Raw genomic sequence first — 19,801 nt, 5'->3', positions numbered from 1 at the left:
TGCTCGGTCAGAACAGCTTTATCAGTGCTGTGGTGAGACCAAGTTCACCCAGCTGGCTGCATGTGGGGGATCATGGAATCAAACCTGGCTTGCAAGATTAGAAGTCCATGCTCCTAAGCTGGTTCAATAAATTTATATTTTTTTATTGGAGCAGTTCACAATATAAACCCAAGCATCATTAAAACATTATCATCATCAAGTAGCAATAAAACCATCATAAAACCATGACAGTAGCTACTCTTCATCCACACTCCTACCCATCTCTCTTCCATCAGGTCATTCATTGGTAGGTCTCCATGGAGGGGAAAAGAGCACTATATGAAGCTTAGAGGCAGAGGGAGGAAGAAAATGGGGGAAGAGGAAAGCTAATAGGATTTTAGGCTACCATAGTCTTAAACATTGGCCTGGTGAAAGAGCGACATTTTACAGAGCCAGAGGAACTTTGATGGCTCTGTTGTGGCCTAGATCCCAACTGGAAGCTCATTCCACCAGGCCAAAAGGACCTCTTTTGAACCAAGGATCACCAGCGTGTTGGTATTCGCTGACTGTAATGTCCTCCAGGGAACATAATGGAAGATGTGGTCCCTTAAGTATACAGGGCCCAGACCATAGGGCTTTGAATATTAATATCAAAACCTTGAATTTGATCCAGAACTTGATCAGCAATCAGTGCAGTTGCTGGAGAGCAGATCGAATATGGGCCCTCCATGGGGTCCCCGTACAGACCCAACCAGCCACATTCTGTACCAACTGTTATTTCCGGATCAAGGTAAAAGGTAGCACCACGTAGAACGTATTACAATAATCCAGAAGATGTACTTATCAGTTCAGTTACCTGCACCTAAGTGCAAATGGAGTTGAACCATGTTTATGCTCAGATTTAAGTGGATGATAAAAATCAAATCAATGAAGAGGCTTCCTGTCTCAAAACTAGAGAAGAATATTAGTAGTAAATGATGAACAAACATCAGCAGGGCAAATTTAAACAAAGAATAAGCTTTTGAGAAATTTACTCCATTTTGGCAAATACATGATATACTACCATAAACTGCATGTGTGTGTATACATTATATATATGGACATAAATACAAAGCACACTCACAAGAACAAAAATGTGAAGACAACCAGGCAAACAGAACATGAAATGCTAGAAGTCACATGTCTCTGAAGACCCCAAACGTACCAACAATGAAGGGGTCCATTCCTAACAATGGCCACTGGCAGGAAAATTAAGACAGTATTAACTCAGAGTTAATTTACTTTCTGTAACAGGTAAGGTAGGGAGAACTACAATTAAGTCAAAAGTAGCACGTTTCCTAAGAAGCAGTAGTTCAGTATTTTATTGTTAGTAAAGTCTTTGCGTTGGGAGTTACAGGGGACAAATGGCAAAGTTGTTCTTATAGATTACCATGAATCAGGCTTTTTCTTGCACTGCTCCACCATGTGGATTGGCCCAGCTGAACCCATATAGCAAACCCCACCATGGCTTTTTTGTCAAAGGTGAGGTGAGGTAGGGTGGGATGGAAGGTAATTAGTGTTTTCTGCGCTGATTTTGTATTTGCTGTTGATGGCAGAAAACTACTCTTTCCTGAGCATTAGGCTGTGGCAAGGTTATGAATGAGCCTCTTGTGGCGTAGGGTGGTAAAGCAGCAGAAATGCTGTCAGAAGCTGTCTGCCTATGAGGCTGGGAGTTCAATCCCAGCAGCCGGCTCAAGGTTGACTCAGCCTTCCATCCTTCCGAGGTCGGTAAAATGAGTACCCAGCTTGCTGGGGGGTAAACAGTAATGACTGGGGAAGGCACTGGCAAACCACCCCATATTGAGTTTGCCATGAAAACGCTAGAGGGCATCACCCCAAGGGTCAGACATGACCCAGTGCTTGCACAGGGGATATCTTTACCTTTAAGGTTATTTGAATTAGTTTTACAGATTGTCTTTGATTAATTAATTATGTTGTTGATTCTTCAAGTGCTTTTGGGATAGACAGGCTACAAATGTTTTAAAATAAAATAAATGGGGATACTGTGAAATGTTGCTTTCATGTCAAGATCTCCCCCAATATGTAATTAGAACACAAAGGAATTGTGCGAGAACAGTCCAATAGAACCATGATTAGAGCAAGGTCACCCAACTGGCTGCATTTGGAGAAATGTGGAATCCAACCTGGTTCTCCAAATTAGAGTCTAAAACTCATAATCACTGCACTGTGCTGGTTCTCGCTTTATATTTGTTTTAGCAAGTAATTTCCTTATGGCACTTCTGAGATAGCACACATTTGCGGTTGCTGATCTCTATTTGCAGCATGCTGTTACACCAAATGATATGGACTCTTCTGTTAAGGGGTACTGGGCACAATTACCTTCAGGTCCCTTCCAACTATACATTTCTATCTATAAGATATATCTAGAAAGATATCCATCAGGATGACTGAGTATAATTGTTCCCTCTTTCCACAACTTTATTGGACAGGAGGCAGTAAATTGCAGGAAAGGAGGTATAGATAAAACATTACAATGGCTTCTAACTATAACCATTGTTGGACAATGAGGCAAGTGACTTAGGAACCATGTGAATTATTTCCTTTGGATATTTACGAGGTGGCTAGATAAGCTTTACAGTTTAAGGACAGCTCCTCTATTACAGCAAAGAGAAGCACACCCAAGACTTACCTCCACCACCCTTTGCAATTCAGGAGGTGGGGAAGACTGGAAGAAGTCATCTTCCAGCCACATGGTGCCCCTTTGATAAGGCAAAGTGGGGGCTGGTTGGTTCCCTGCAGCCTACCATGTCAGGCTGCATATCACAGTGCGGGTTGCAAAGCTCAAGGGGCTATTTAAGCAAGCCCATGAAGGGCTTACTCTCCCTAGTTGTATTGTTAGGATGCATATTTGGATTTATTCTGCTCTTTCCTGTCACAACTTAACGGTTTGGACACTGGGATGGATCCTTGGAGGGGGGGGGGGTACCTGCATGTCTGCCTCCCCAATTTTGGGGAGGAGGAGGTGGAGTTGTGTGCTGAGGATGTAGAATATTCCCAGTCAGTGGCTGCAGGCTGGCTTACACCAACAGGTAGCAGAGGGACCATGTAGTGGCTGGCACCCACATGCCCCATTATCTTATCACTCCACTGTTTATTCCCCAGCAGGCAAGTTGGGGAGGGGTTTATTGGCAAGCAGGTCGCCCAATGCTTGGATCGTCCTATTGCTACTTTGTAAGCAATAATATAAGCCATGGCTACATCTTTCACCAAAAATGGTTGTAAATGTGTTTATTCCTTCAGTGCCTCTTCCTCTATTCCTCCCTGAACCCCACCATGGGCACTAGTCAAACTTTCAGGCTGCAATATCTAAATTATTTTGGCAGGATTGTTTGTTTTACTTAGGACTGTCTGTATTCTGCTCCAGACAAAGAGGAAATGCTGAAGTCCAATACCAAGCAAACTCAAATTCAGAGCTGAGAAAAGTCATATTCTACAATATGCATATACTACACATATGTGAAATTTGTTTCTTTTACTTAATTGGGCTGGAAAACAAAGTTCAAAACTGAATAGTCACAGTTATGTGTGATTCAAGATTATTACAGTCTTCTGACAATCAAAAATCCTGCTTAACTCCCCCCTCCAAGATTTGATACACAATTAACAGGATTAGATTTGCACCTCTTTATTTTTAAGCATCTGCTGCACAAACTAGTTGATTTATTACTCACGTATATCCACATTCCTCACAATTTATTTTAAAAGGGACGATGTGACTGTTAGTAATATATAATGTAATTTTGAATTTAACTCTCTGGTCTCAGGACATGATAGTTTCCAGCTCAGCTTCTACTTGTAGAAATGTTTCACACTTAGGTGGAGACAGATGGGGCAAGCAAAAAATGGTAAAGTGTAAGCTGTTAGTCACTAACATGGACAGTTTTATTTCTCCTATGTTTTTGTGAACTACAACTAAATTTGAGAGGACTGATTGGCTGTTTTAACAAAGAATTATCATATAGCTGTATTTGGATGTTGTGACACAGTTTACTAATTTAACAGGAATAACTTTTGCTTATATATTCCCATTGCCATGATGGTCAGTTCATAGTCAGAGGAAGAGTGCATGCACTCGAAAGCTCATGAATAAATCTTTGTTGGACTTAAAGGTGCCACTGGACTCTGATTTTGTTTTGTTATTACTGCCAAATTCAACTTTATTTGATGCTCAACATATGACATTTTATTTGTAAGAGTCCACAAGTCTGGACAGATATCCTGTTCACACCTAGGGACCTGAGGCAGGGCCAGTAAACAAACATTGTTGAAGCTGCTGCTCCTACAACTACCAGAGTTGAACTGAAGATATTTACAGAAGTGAGTGCTTGCAGCTAGATCAATGGTTTAGAGCAGTGGTCCCCAACCTTTCTGAGGTTGGGGACCGGCAGGGCATTTGGGTGCGGCCCGCGGCCGCTCGGGCCACACCCACACATTGGCCGCGCCCACAGGCCGCGTCCCCGCATCGGGCCGCGCCCGCGAGCCGCACCCACACATCAGGCCGCGCCCGCGATTCCCTCTCACCGCCCTGCCGCAGTAAGAAGCTTCCCGGGCTGCAAGCTTGCGGCCGGGGAAGTTTTTTACTGCGGGGGGGGGGCGGGGAGAGGGAGCCGCGGCCCGGCGCCATGGCCTTCACGGCCCGGCACTGGGCCGCGGCCCGCAGGTTGCGGGGGACCACTGGTTTAGAGTCTGCAGACACTCACAGCTGAACTTTGTCCAACATCCTGGAAAGCCTTATGGTAGATCTAGGTCTCCAGATGTCTCATGGTCAGAAAAGAGGACTCTGGCATGCACGTCATCATCTAAGCTGTGCTTCTACCTTGGCTTTCTGTCATATTCTCTGCTCTCAGGATCATAGGAGCAAACATGGAGTCCTTGGCAACCAGCCACACTCCTTCATAGTCCCACAGCACTCTGAGGTACTGGTGGTGGCTTCTGCTCTTGTGCCTCCTGGGCTTCTGGTCCAGAAGTTGCAGCTGGTTTACAACTCTGGTTTCTCTTCAGATTGCATAAATCTTTCGCCTTTAACTGACTTGCAAATTTCCTGACAGCCTCTGGTGGTCCGAGGGTCCAAGCATCTCAGGGCTTGTCACGGCTTTGCCCTCCGTGGTGTCCTTGTTCTCTGATGAGAAATCATGAGGCTCAATTTCAATAGCCTCTCAAAGAGCTCTACGCTCCGCCGCCACCAACTGGCTAATGGTCCCTGGCCCTAAAGAAGTCCGCCTGTCCACGACCAGGGCCAGAGCATTCTCTGTCCTGGCCCCCACCTGGTGGAATGAGCTCCTGGAGGAGATCAGGGCCCTGACGTAGCTAAAACAGTTCCGCAGGGCCTGCAAAAAGGAGCTCTTCTGCCAGGCATTTGATTGAGACCAGACATAACCAACAATGTCTGAAGGGCCCCTGCACCCTCCCTCCCAGAACTCCATCATTGTGCCCTGGACCTGTTTGCACAGTGCACTCTTGCATTGTTTGCACTGTTACAATTTCTAGTTATTAGTATTATTGTTACAGTTAGTTATATGTTGTAGATTGTTATGGATTGTTTCATATATTGTTTATACATTTTATGTAAAGCACCCTGAGCCTCCGGGGAGGGTGGTATACAAATATAATAAATAAATAAAAATAAAAAATATTTCCTGCTTCCCACAGACATAAGATGTGCCCACTTTTGTGCCCACTGCCCAATAAGCTAATGGAAGAGCAGTGAGCAGTTTATGGCAACTTTCCTGCACCAATCCATCACACAGGCAGTGTGTTCTAATTTCACTTTGAATTAGTGGGTTATCTTTTCAGCTTTCATAATGGAGTGAGGTGCATATAAATAGCTTTATGCTGGTTATGTCCCTGGGCTTGTCTTACTTTTGTTTTTTTGTTTATATATTGTCTACCTATGTCTGACAAGGTGGCATCAAAATCTCTTTTAAAAAGGATTCTTATACCTCAGAATTCTAAAAAATGTTTTTCACACATATAAAGGATCAACGAAATAATCTGTACTTGCTGAAACTGCTTCATCACAACAATGCAAAATCAAAAATGGAAACCAAAACCTAACCAGAAAAGTTAGGAACCGAAAGATTGAGCTGCAAAAACCATTTTCAAATACCTTAACCACAGTTCTTCTTAATATTTGGGAAACAGCAGTATAGGCGGTCAACTGTCCGGGACAGTATCCGCTTTCCGGTCTCTATTTCTGCAGCAAGCAGGCCAATCTGGGTGCAGATTGGGGTGGCCCCTGCGGCGCCCACCCCAAAACACGGCCATGAGGTGAGCAAGAACTCACTCCCACACAGTCCCAGCCAGCCACAGAGCCCAGCACATGCTGCTTCTTCACCCGCCCAGGACTGCTGCCGGGGACTGCAACATTCCATCACCAGGCACCAAAACGTGATGGCTGTGCCCTTAGGAGGCAGTCGCACCCATGAGGACACGCTGCCACACACTAAGCGGCAGCCACTCCAAGGAGGAAGCAGTGCATGACAAGAGGAAATGCTGCCCACCAAGAGCCACCAGCTGCAACAACACAGCAGCCAGTGCCATGTGTGAGCATAGGCAGGGGTGCCACGCGTGAGCACAGGTGGGGGTGCCACATGCTACCGCCACTGCTGCCCGCCAGGAACCCTAGACTGCACCCCCTGCACATACAAACCCAACATACTCCGACTCAGCGAGCTGCCTGCGACTGGAGCCAGATGCATCAAGAAGCCTCCGGACCCTACAGGACACCGCTGACTCACAGGAACACTCACCTAATGCGCCTCTGCCCCGCCCCCGCAAAGAGCGATTAGCTATCGCCCCGCGATCCCACTGCCAGCCCACCCAAGGATCACCCACCCCAGCGCTGCGCAGTCCTGTCTCCCTCCACCTCCCCTCTCCCAAACAATGTCCCACTAGCACCCGCTGCATTCAGCCATGCAGCAGGCTTTTTGGCTAGTTTATTACATGAAGTACACTAATTCAGCATATTAAAAACATAGTAATCATAATTTTAAAACATCACATTTCTAATTACACATGGAATAGACCAACATGAAACGGACCACATGCATTTCAACCCCGAGGTCAAATTACTGTGAGGAATGCACGCATGTATAAAAGCAAAAGGCTTGCTGGGTGGTAAAGAAAAATCTGTTAGGTGTTGCTCCAACTCCTCTTTCTAATGTAAAGGTATCTGATTTGGAGCCCACCTTCTAAAATATGTATTTCCAGAGGCCGCTACTCTCCTTTTGCACAACATTCGATCACCAGTGCATTCCCAAGAATGTCAGAAAAAGTTTGTTCAGAACACTGTCATCTAATGGGGCAGACAGTTGCTCCCCCAATAGCTCAACTTCATCACTAGTGGGAGTGAGAATCCCTAGCACTTACCTGAGAACATACCTTTGAATCATTCATATGACTGCAGTCTCCATGAACCAGAGATTGGCACAATGGTTAAAATAAACTTGGCACAAAAAGGTCAGAATAAGCCTTTAAACAGCTGCAGTTCATGACATCATAATTTGCATTATAGCAACCTTCTTCAGGCTGTGGACCGGCGGCAGCGGGGAGGGCGATCGCCCGGCTGAGCACGCCGTGCATGCGCAGCACACCCACGCATACGTGACCTGATTTCGCATGCGTATTTGTGGCATGTGCTGCCGCAAACACGCATGCGTGGCACTTCCTCACGTGCACACATGTGCGGGAGTGCCACATGTGCACGTTTGTGGCAACGCATGGCACTAACGCGCATGTGCGACCAGGCCGTGCATGCACGCATGCGTGGGAGTGCCGCACATGCACGTTTGCAGTCGTGCATGGCGCAAATGCAAATGCGCATGCGCAGCCCTGCGCAGCCCTGCGGGGAAAGGGATCTGCAGCCCGGTGGTTGGGGACCACCGCATTATAGGACTGCTTATTATGTTTGTCCCAGTTTATTAACAAGTAAGGGGATGTTTAATTTTCTCCTTCAAGAAGTGCTTCAAGGTTCCATACATTTTTGCCTCAACTTTTCTAACAGACAAAAAAGACTAAAAGAGTGACCTTCACACACTTTGAATGTAGCAAGAACCTTCATTATGAATGCAGATTTTTGTTCTTCCCCTGTCCCTCTACAATTTTTTGAAACAGGAGATGGCACTTCAAAACTTTCAAAACCTGTTCAAATAGATAATATGGTGGGATTGGAAAAGGGGGAGGGAGTTTATTGGTAGATGATGACACTTTTGCCACACTGTCTTTCATACTGCCACAAATTTCACTTCATGATTTTACAATCCAACACTCCCTTTTGCTAAACCTCTTGATGGATATTCGGTTGGGCAACAGTTCCACTTAAGTATCTGTGCAGATCAAAGCAAGCATCTCATTTAACAGTTTTTAAGAAATCATGTTTCTTTATAATGTACAAAGCTATTTAAAAACCCACTGGAGCTTCTCTGACAGATTATGCTGTTTCATGTCTACAGTACGAAAGCTGCAATTTAAGAGATCGGGAAGTCACATTTTCATGCTAGATTTCAAAGACTTCAGCACCATTTCTGAACTCCTTTGTTCTCAAACAAAGTGCGTATTTTACCTGATTATGAAGATTCATGACTCATTTCTTTTATCTGCATCCACAGCTAATCAAACCCCTTCAAATAGTTATCCTAATGCTTTATCCCCTAATTATCGTTTGAAAGATAAATATTTAGAGAACTGCTTACTTTGTGCTCAAACCTTAGTATGGGCTCGTTTACAGTCTCCCGTATTCTTTAACAATAAAAAATGTCCAAAACACCACCTTTAGAAGACTAAGGTAAGCTTTTGGGTAAGAACAAGGCCTTCTTTGATATTGTGTGTACTTCAAAGACGACCATATTCTTGTTCAGCTTTTGGCATCAAGTGTCTCCCACCTGATGGTCTTCCCTCTGTATATAGGGGGCACATGTGAGGGGCTATGTGCAAACAGCTGCTCCTATCAGCTGCTGCCATTCCATTGCTCACATTGTCCAGGCAAACAGGTGAGCATCCATAAAGAGCTACCCCTACTTTCTTGCCCACTGCAACAGGCGGAGAGGCTGGGTAGTGCCAACACACATACAAATCTACAGCTGCTGCTTCCTTTATATCCTAAAGCAAGGGGAGGAGTTAAGCATTTCAGCTATAGGTAGCACTGCTGCAGCTGTAAGTAGCACACACCATGGGTGGGACTGAACCATCTCTTTTTGCAGTGAAGAGCAGAGAGAAGCAGCAGAAGATTTTTGCTGGTGTTGGGCACTTAGTCCTTAACACTGAGGAAAATAAGAGATAGCAGCTTCTCCTTCTCTGCAATACTGCTGTTCTGTCATTCTGAAGGGCTTTTAAAAGAATTTCATTACAAGTTTTTATTTACGTAAAAAGAGCAGAAATAATTAAAAGATAAAAGTTTTTAAAGCCTTATAAAATACAATCCATCAGTCTTACATCTATGATGCCAATTAAAATGTATTAAAATACCTTATTATAGTTTTAAAAAAACAATATAAAGTTATTGACAGAGTCCCTTGACAGAGATAGTGAAGAGAGCCAGCTTGATGTAGTAATTAAGAGTACGGACTTCTAATCTGGCAAGCCAGGTTTGAATCTGTGCTCCCCCACATGCAGCTAGCTGGGTGACCTTGGGCTCACCACAACACTGATAAAATTGTTCTGACCAAGCAATGATATCAGGACTCTCTCACCCACCTCACAGGGTGTCTTTTGTGGGGAGAGGAAAGGGAAGGTGACCGTAAGCTGCTTTGATCCTCCTTTGGGTAGAGAAAAGCGGCATATAAGAACCAACTCTCATTATTATTATTCTCAAGGGTTAGCAGGATTATAGCTCTCCAAGAGGAGTTGGTACCTCCTCTGCCCCTTAGCTGTGCATATGAGTACAGCATTTTTTTAAATCAAGAAGGGTAGAAACTAAGGAACCAGCTTTTAACAGAAGTCTAAACATAAATCTAAATTTAAAAATCTTCCCTTGACAGAGATAGTGAAGATGTGATCCTATATTATTCTTTGGCACCAATATATTGTCCTAAAGAGAAGCAGAATGAAATATTGGACTTGCCTGAAGGCCTCTTCTCTTCAGTGGGGCAAAGTCCTCCAAAACCAGTTAGGTCACACCTCCTCTCACTCTAGCCAAGGCAATGTAAATCTGAATGCCTTTCCAGGGCAAGAGGGAGCTGTCCTTCCAGGCATAAAAAAAGCCCAGCTCCAAGGGAAATAACACATATTGGTACAAACAACTTATTTTATTAGAACATGAAAAAAATAACATGTGAGCAACTGTTCATATTGATTCAACACCATAACAGTCCATATCAAAAAACACATAACCAACTAAAAAGCAACCTACACAAATTGTGGGATTACTGGAGGACTTTGCCCCACTGAAGAGAAGAAACCTTCAGGTAAATCCAATGTTTCGTTCTTCTTCAGTGGGGGGAGGTCCCCCAAAACTGGTTATATAATCAAGGTCAGACAGGGTGAATATCACTAAAATACAGCAATTTAAGCCAAAACCTGTCAGAGAACCTATCTTCCATCACATGGATCACTGTCGCTAAGTGTTCCGGGGCCAGGTAGGGCACTAGTAGTTTGGCTTGGCGGAGATGGTAGAATGCCAGCCGCACTACTTTTGTGACCTGGGCTTCCATTGTGAGGGAAGCATCCAGGATCATGCCTTGCAAAGGTGAAAAAGAAAAATCATGTTGCTTCTCTACAAATTATTATTATTATTTAATTTATTACCCACCACTCCCGAGCCGGTTCGTGGCAGATTACAAACGTCCAATTAAAAAACCCATTAAAATGGACACAAAATACATGAAATACAATAAACCAGACAACATGGCAGAACACCACTCCCACCACCCCTACCTCTAGAGGGAAGAGGACGGAGAAACGATATAACCTGAGTCGCTGCTTGACACCAGGGAGGCCCCATCAATCTTCCCCACTGCCCTAGCCTCAGCCATAGACCTGGCGGAAGAGTTCCTTTTTGCAGGCCCTGCAGAATGCCAAAAAGTCCCGGGAGCTCATTCTACCAGGTTGGGGCCAAGACCGAAAAGGCCCTGGCCCTGATTGAGGCCAGGTGTGCTTCTTTGGGGCTGGGAACAACCAGTAAATGTCCTCTGCAGAAGTAGCAGCTGCTCTAGTGTAATGTGGTGTTATTTCCCATGATTTACTTAGTTCCTGGACTTCAGATGCTTTTTGGATACAAAATCTGATCCTCAGACACCTCATCACAACATGTTCAAAAGGGGTGGTATAAAAATGAAAGAAAGAAATTGCATGTACTATGTGAACAAATGAAGCATCAGTAATTCTGACAGATTCAGTTATTTTAACATAAACTCCAAGGGCTTTCCTAACATCCAACTTGGGCTACTCCCCCTCCCCAGGGTTGGGGCAATAAGAAGGTAAGACTATTTGTTGATCTAGATGGAAGGCTATGTTTACCTTTGAAATAAACAATGGAACAGTGCTCAAAACCTGTCTTTGAAAACCTGACACAATTTATTTCTTATTGACAATGCTCCCAATTCTGCAACCCTTCTGGATGATGTTACTGTCAGTAGGAAGGCTATCTTCCAAGACAAGTGTCTCAATTCTGCTAACCTCAAGGTCTCAAACAGAGGTTTTACCAAGGCTTGTAACATCTGAAAGTGTTTCCATGTAGGAAAACAATGGCTTACTGGTGCTGCCAATTGTATTGTCTCAGCTGGAGTTAAAATGGTAGGCCACCACGAGGCGTATAAGGAAGTTTCGGGACTGAAGTAGGGAAGCTTGCAATGTTAAGGCATAGTCGAGAACACTGTACGATTGTATGAAACCTGCCGAAGGTTGGGAACAGCAGTTGGTGAGCCCACCTGCCTCCCACCTCTGTCAAATCTCCTGGCCTCACTCACTGACAAGTCCATGACACATGGTCCTTGTTGATCTGGCCTGTGCTTTGAGCTCTGGTTTGAAGTGACAGTCCATTCCTCTGCTAGTTCATCGTGGCCAGTAATATATGCAGCCATGGGAACTAGCCTTGCTGGGCGAAGTGTTGAAACTCTTGCTGTCCTTGCTTCGTGATGAAAATTGCTGATGGGCCTCCTAGCCCTTGAGAGACCCTCTTCTTGAGCCTGACATCTTGGGCTGGGGGTTAGGCTTCTTTCCCTTTTTAGATGACCCAGAGCCCAGAGTTGTTTTCAAAAGGGGGACTCCCTTCCATAGTGTCAAATTTGTTATTTATTTCTATTTATTAAATTTCTATACTAGCATTCCTCTTATAGCAGGTCTGAAGAGCTGCTCTCTGATTGTCCTGTTGGAGCAGCATTCTGGAAAGGCATTCAAATTTACAAAGCCCTGCCTGGAGTGAGAGGAGGCATGACCCAACTAGTTTCACAGGACTCCCCTCACCCCTGAAGGAGAACAGACTGCTGATTTTACACAAGAATTTTTTAAGTTAATAAAATTAGCTTTATTTTATGTCATTTTAATGTTGTAGGGTTTTTTTTGGGGGGGGGCAATTGTTTGCAGAGAAAGTCCTCCATGCTCCCCACTGGTTGCTGGGAGGGATCTGGCCACCCTACCAATAACCAATCCTATATACATATCAAAATCAAACCCCTCTGCACTTAAATAATTTCTTGAGCCACACTAAGGATTCCAGGCAGAAATAATGCTCCAGGCAGAAATAATGCTCCTCATTCCAGTTATTCCACTGGAAATTCGAGCACACACAAACCATTTTCCTTGTCAAAAGCAACAAGAGTGAGATTCCCTTGCCCACATGGGACTACATCACAAACTTTGATATAAAGAAAGTTCCAAAGCGAGTTGGATTGAGAGATATCCCCCACACAGTGAAAAATAAGCACAATCTCTCAACTGGATCTATGCCATCTTTAGTCACGCACAGCTGGTGTTTGCTCACGAAGAGACTATGTTCATAAACAAGCAATCTCAATCCTATTATGGCTGGTTTCCATTAATTTGAGTTGTTTCTACTACAATAAATTGTCTATGGCCATGCAGCTTTCATAAACAGTTGCTCTAGCATGAATGAGAGTCAGGCTGACAGAAGAACCAAAAGCTCCTCAGAGGGCTGCTGTGGGAGTAGAATTGGCTACAGCTATTTCAGTGGAATTAGGGAGAATCTTCTGTCAAAACTAAGCAAGCAATTAAGAAAAGGATACCAGAGTAAGGCCTCTTTCCTTCAGGGGAAAAAGCAGCAGAGAGAAATCTTGGTGCTGCTTTTAAAGGACAGTACATATTCTTGCCACTAATTAACAAAGCCAGCCATTACCACTAGAGAACTCAAAGTTGCTACAGCTCTAGTGACCCAAGACTAGTCCAAATGCTCCATTTATTTAAAGCAATACTCAACATGGCTTGACCTTTTCATTTGCTACTTAAGCGGAATATTCCATCAGCTAAATTAACTTTAGAGCAAGGTACATCATCTTACAATCCACGCACTCCATCACCTGCAGTATTCTACCTACCATCCACCAAGTATGGGACCAGAATAGGCTAGTTCATGGTTATGCAGGCTTGGCTTCAGGAGGACCACACAAAGGTCCTCCACCATTATCCACTTTCTCTTACCTGGTCATCCCCAGCACTTCCTGGGGAGAGGCATCTCTTCATCAGTTATCTTTCCAGGCCCCAATGACAGCAATGCTACAGCATATATTTCTCAGCTGCCAGCCCGTTGCAAAGGAAATACCCTTGTGAGAGACTAAGAAATATTCTACTGCTGAGGCTCCATCCTGTCCCTCAGCTCCCCTGGTAGCAGGGGGTAACAGCACATTTCTGGCACTGGGTGGGCAATGGAGCATGATGTCACATTTGGTGGGAGTGTCTGGACTGTTAATTATTTTGACATGTGACTTCTGGGGGCATGGTATGGAGGCATAGCCTACTGACATAATTTCCAGGGTTTCTTGAAGGCTGAAAAATGTTTCAGGGGTTTCTCAACGGAAAAAAAGGTCAAGAAAGGTTGCTCTAAACTGTAGCTATAGAAGAAAGAAGACAACATTTGGCTGCAACTACATCTAGCTGTACAATATTCTTACTGATCCTATGCATGATCCTTTTGCTTCTGTACAAGTAACATTTAACACAAAGCTTGTGTTTTCTGCTTAACTCCACCCAAGCTTGTCCCCCTCTGGCAGGACTCTGGTAACTTGGTAACTGCCTCCCCTCTGGCCAGGCTCCCACTGGGGGCTGGGTAGCAGTGGCAGGGGAATAAGGCCACACTTTCTACAGAACATCTTACATGGTTCCGGAATACCATTTTAATGAAATAATGGGCTGAAGAATAACAAACTGCAAAACTAAAGGCACAGAAGTATTCCTGCTAATCAAGACGATTTTTGCTACAGTGCTAAATGTCTTTTTTGTGTCTATTGTGAATCCTCTGTGATATCATCAGGCATTAATTATGAAATATTTTATCAGTGAATTTTCTAAGGACTTGCCAGGTGACTCTCATTAGTGTCAATCATGCAACTAATTCAAATACATAGATTTAAAAAATTTATTTCCATATAAAATTTTAATGTCACATCTGCTACTCCTAAACTGTTTATCTCCCTTTTATTTCCAGCAAACTGCATGGATTATCAACAAACTGGAACTTTTTACTGCAGTTCTAAAGCTATCTTTTAAGCCCATGAGGTGCACTTTAACCTCACATCAGCTTCAATTTAATATTATGTTTATTTGCTGAAAGTACTGTGATGATTTTTATGGGGGCTGCAATATACTTATCAAACATCAGCAAAAGGAAGTATGACAACTTTGATTACTATATACTCATCCTTGTATTCACTCTAGTCTTACTAATGTATAAGAGTAAGTCTGCGACCGTTCCCACACTAGTGATATTGTTTGTATTTGCATTTTGTAAAAGCTGCATTTTTGTCCATTTCCAAATTAAAATTTGGAATTTAATTTGAAACTGCCCAATGGGGAAATGCATGCATTTGGTTGTTTTCCCCCCATGCCCACCATTTTGAGTTGTTTGTACACGCCCCATTCTTCACTGCCATCCTCCCTCCCCCCTTGGCCACAGAGAATGGCCACAGTTTTGCCTCTCAAAACAGAGCATTGTCCCCCAACATCCCCAACGTGCCTATCATTTCCATGTCATGTAGACCAGTGGTCCCCAACCTTTTTATCACCGGGGACCACTCAACGCCGGAGACCACTCACTGGGGACCACTCAACGCCTTTTACTGAGGCCCGGTGGGGGGGTAGTTTACTCCTCTACTCTCAACCACTGCCCTAATGCTCTCTGATCGCTATGGTAGTGTTTAAACTTCCCTTCAAAATAGGATACAGACACGCCACAACAATGAAGTGTGTTGTAAAGGGCTGGGGAGGATGAAGTAAAGGGCCGGGGGGGGGGGGGAGAAGGCGTCTTTCGGGGCCCACTTCCAATTAGTCGAAGGACCACATGTGGTCCGCGGCCCACAGGTTGGGGATCGCTAATGTAGACATCTCACATTCTGGTGTTCCTCACTTGAAGGGGTAATTCCACCCCACCAGCCAGTTGGTTGGTGGCAGAGTAGCAGGGGTTGAAAGAGGGAGGCCCCTGTCCCCATGGGTTGGTCTGACATCACTACCTGAGTCTGTTTCAATCCATTCCTTATCTCCCTTGAAACGGCAAGTCATTAGGTTCCTAGAGAGAAGCCTTCCATAATATTACTAGGCTTAAAAGTCTGAACCAAAGTTTTGAAAAGCCAAGAATTGGCTAATAAAAGGCCAGTTTCTTGATACCTATCACCACAGAATTTAGGCACACTGTGATTTGGCAAGAATCCTGGAAAAATGTATTAGCTATTCTAATCTATATCACCAGAATTTTTAAAGTTAAACTACTACATGGCATCATCTGGAACATTTTAAAATATCTGTTGCTACAAGTCTTATTTTTATTTTATTTATTTATTATTAGATTAGATTTCTATCCCACCACTTTTCAAAGGACTCATGGCAGTTTACAAGATAAACTATAAAACCCCCATAAAACCCCATTCATTAACAATACTCCTCAACAGCACAACAAGATTGGTGGAACACTATCTATTTCCCGCCCCCTGCCCCCCAGATTCAAAGGGCGGAGTGCCCAGAAGTCACTGTAGGGGGACCCACTACAGAGGGACCCAGTTGATCTTAGACCCTGGACTCACCAAAGAAGAGCTCTGTCTTACAGGCCCTGCAGAACTGTAACAGCTCTGACAGGGCCCTCAGATCTTCCAGGAGCTCATTCCCCAGGCAGGGATCAGGACCGAAAAGGCCCTGGTCCAGGTCAAGGCCAGGCAAATTGGGTTGGGGTCAGGGACCTCTTGCAGAGCAAAGAGCCCTGCAGGGGGCATAAGGAGACAAATGGTCCTTCTGATAGGTAGGGCTCAAGCCGCAAATGGCCTTAAAAGTTACCGCCAAAACCTTGAACTTGATCTGGGTCAGAACTGGCAACCAATGCAGCTGCCTCAGCACAGGCTGTATATGAGCCCTCCAAGGTGTCCTGGTGAAGACCCTAGCAGCTGCATTCTGCAACAGTTGGAGTTTCCAGGTCAAGGCCAAGGGCAGGCCAGCATAGAGTGAGTTACAGAAATCCAGCCTAGCATGGATCACTGTGGCCAGACAATCTGGGGACAGGTAGGGTGCTAGTGGCCTTGCCTGGTGAAGATGGAAAAATGCTGTGTGGATTACTCCTGTGACCTGGGCCTCCACAGAAAGGGAGGCATCCAGAATCATCCCCAAGTTCATTGCTGAGGGTGGTTAAGGTGGTTAAAGTCAATTATTAAAATTTTACAAATATTAAAACAATTATTATAAATTCGCTTACCGGATCATTTGCTGCCAATGCAAGGGCTACATTTACTGTAAAAGAAAAAGAGGAAAGAGGTAAAATTAATTGAACAGAATCCTATGTATTTATGGGGGAAGGGGAACAATGCCTGAACTATTATTTAAAACAAGGTTTTTCATTTATATAAAATTATTATATCTTGCAATGTATGCCACAAAATGCTAAGCATGTTACTCAATCTTTAAACCGCTCCGGCGGAGTGGTAGGAATAAAGGAGTAAGGGCAAGTGGGGAAGAGTTAGGGCGGGCCCTGTCCGGGATAAAAACTTGGAAGGGCAAATCAGGAGCCGCGAAGTGCGGCTCCCCATTGACCACTTGGTCCGTCCTCCGAGGAGCACTTGGCAGCCCGGAGAAGGCCGCTAGTCTCAGCCGGGGGGGGGCAGCCTTCTCCCGGTCCTGGGAAGAGCCACATCGCAGATGCGGCGAGGCTCTTTCCGCAGCCAGAAAAATGCTGCCAGTCTCGCCCAGGTGGGTGCAGGGCGCTCGCCTTCTCCCGGCCCCGGGAAGAGCCAGCCTTCTGACACCCCGACGCCGCGCCGCTGACCATGGACTCTACAAACAGTGAGTACTGCGCCCCAAGGTCACGGCTCTCACCAGGAGTCGGGGCATCTGCCTTCCCCTTCCCTTTCTCCCCTTTCAAAGCCCATTTTTATAAATGGGCTTTGAAACTAATAATTAATATGATGGATCTTATCATAGTTTACCATCAAACTAAACTCAGATATTCATAAAAATTATGTAAGTTCTTTTATTGTGAAATTTCTGATCAAGAATGGCATTCAGTATTTAAATCTGGACTGACAGCTGGTGATAGATCTCTCTGTCATGGATTTGTCTAGTGATCTTTAAGGATGTAGATGCTAGTGTATATAACTGCATCATATGGTATATGATTCTTTAAATTAATTATGAATGTGTATGGACTGGTACTCTGTAATGCCTTTCCTGTATTTACTGTCCATTTATGTCATTATGTGATTCTGAGATCTAGTATTATGAGCATTATGAGAAGGGCAAAAAAATTCCCACTATCTACTTTCTATAATCTGTCCATAATTTTGTAGGAACTTTTGCCATGCACCCTTGACTGGGAAGGGGCTTCAAAGTCACTTGATTTTCTGAGAGAAGAAACTCTAGTTTCATGAACATTTTGATTACTCTTGCCTGTATCTTTTTTAGCTCTATCCTTTTTGAGATGGGTGACCAGAACAGCTTATAGTACTCTAAATATAGCCATAGCACATATCGACCAAGGACATTAAAATTCTGATGGTTGGATTTCTCTTCACAGAAACCATGCCGATTTATTGTCATTGGGGTTTGTTTGTCCATTAGCCTGAATTATGCTTCTATCTTTAATACTCTTTCCACTACTTTATCTGGAACAGATGTTAGCTAACTGGCCTATAATTTCTTAGCTTCTCTCTGGGTCCCTTAAAAAAATGGTGTCCCTGTGTTGCACAGCTGTGTTGCTTCCAAAATATCCCTAAATATATCCTTTAAACCTGTGGCTAGCTCTCCAGTTTCCTGTTGTAGCCAATTAGAGTAATAGGTCTTAGCTATTAGCAGAGAGCGTGTGACTCAGCTACTACAGTGATTCAACAATGGTGGTAATTAAAAGGAAGGATTAAATTTAGCCTAATTTGTCTGTCTTTCCCTATATATTTAGTTAAAGTCTCACAATCTGCTTGATTATCCTATTCCTTTCTGCCATGTAACTTCTGTAACAAGATCTTCCTCTGGAACAAACTATTCCTTTTGTATTCATCTCAGAAGAATTTGGTCACATTTAATCTGTAAAGCAAACTGCTCTGGGTTAGATATAACTGAATTTGCTTTCATCTTTCAGCAATAATAGAATCTCCATGTTCACAGGCAATGGAGCACCTCGAACATACTCTATGTACTCTGTCACTATATTCTTCGTTTCTTGCCTGAGGATGTTCCATAATGTTGGCCAATGTGTGAAACTGAATACTGGACTGAATGGAACTTTGTTGTGATCCACTAATACCAAAGGAAAACAGAAATTATAGTAATGCATACTACTCAAGAAAGCTAGACAACCCCAGTTCCCTGTCTTAAGAATGTATTTATTTATTTGGATTTCCTGGTACAAACCCACAAACATAGCCAGAAGTCTATCTGTGAGCTCAATCACTCAGCTCACAATTTCTACTCCTGAAGAAGACATCTTGGATGTGGCTCCACCTCCTGTGGAAAAATTTTTTGGGGTGGAACTCACTACCTCTAAAAATTTCAAATGTGCCCATGGGCTTTTTCTCATATTATACTTCCTACTTAAAAAAAAATCAAGAATGAATCCATAAAATCACCTAATTTTGCTTCAAAATCAGTAGATAGACTACTGTTATTTTAAACTGGACATTTGGAAAACGTACTAAGGAATTATTGTGGTCTAAGAGCAAAAACACCCTTTGAGTTTATAATTAGCGCTAATCAGCTACCTAGTGGTTTAATTACTCAAATTTGTTTCTTGTTAGTAAACCTAGAAAGCACTTAAGTTACTTTAGAAAATGGAATGGTGACTCAGTTATTCTGCTGAGTTACGTAAAGGGACATGTTGCCCTTTCAGAAATAGAATTATTCTTGGGCTTACTTACTGCTGCTAAACTTGAATATAAAACAATATGCAGAGACTTATGACTCAATAGAATAAAGCAACAGCTCGCCCTATTATGCCAAAACAACATGGCTTTAAACTTTATACCGGTTGTTTCTATGAAACTAAAGCCGTTACTTATTCAGGAAAAAATATAAGAATCATAGAATCATAGAATAATAGAGTTGGAAGGGACCTCATGGGTGATCTAGTCCAACCCCCTGCACTATGCAAGACACTCACAACCCTATCGCTCATCCACTGTAACCTGCCACCCCC

The 19,801-nt window shown here is 43.7% G+C and overlaps 1 protein-coding gene across 3 annotated transcripts in view; it reads right to left on the bottom strand.

The window, feature by feature from the left end:
* The window catches only part of NUBPL (NUBP iron-sulfur cluster assembly factor, mitochondrial), a 130,586-nt gene that overhangs the window by 71,596 nt on the left and 39,189 nt on the right, over window positions 1-19,801 (bottom strand). For all 3 annotated transcript variants that reach the window (XR_013228475.1, XM_077323048.1, XM_077323047.1), the window contains exon 3: window positions 16,877-16,911. Coding sequence is in view for 2 of the 3 variants with exons in the window: in XM_077323048.1 (XP_077179163.1) it covers window positions 16,877-16,911 (35 nt within the window). In the remaining variant the exon portion in view is untranslated. The remainder of the gene's footprint in view (window positions 1-16,876; window positions 16,912-19,801) is intronic.

Source organism: Paroedura picta, chromosome 2, assembly GCF_049243985.1.
Source record: "Paroedura picta isolate Pp20150507F chromosome 2, Ppicta_v3.0, whole genome shotgun sequence".
Lineage (NCBI taxonomy): Eukaryota > Metazoa > Chordata > Lepidosauria > Squamata > Gekkonidae > Paroedura > Paroedura picta.
The sequence above is the reverse complement of the archived record's forward strand: the minus strand, read 5'-3'. Positions and strand labels throughout refer to the sequence as shown.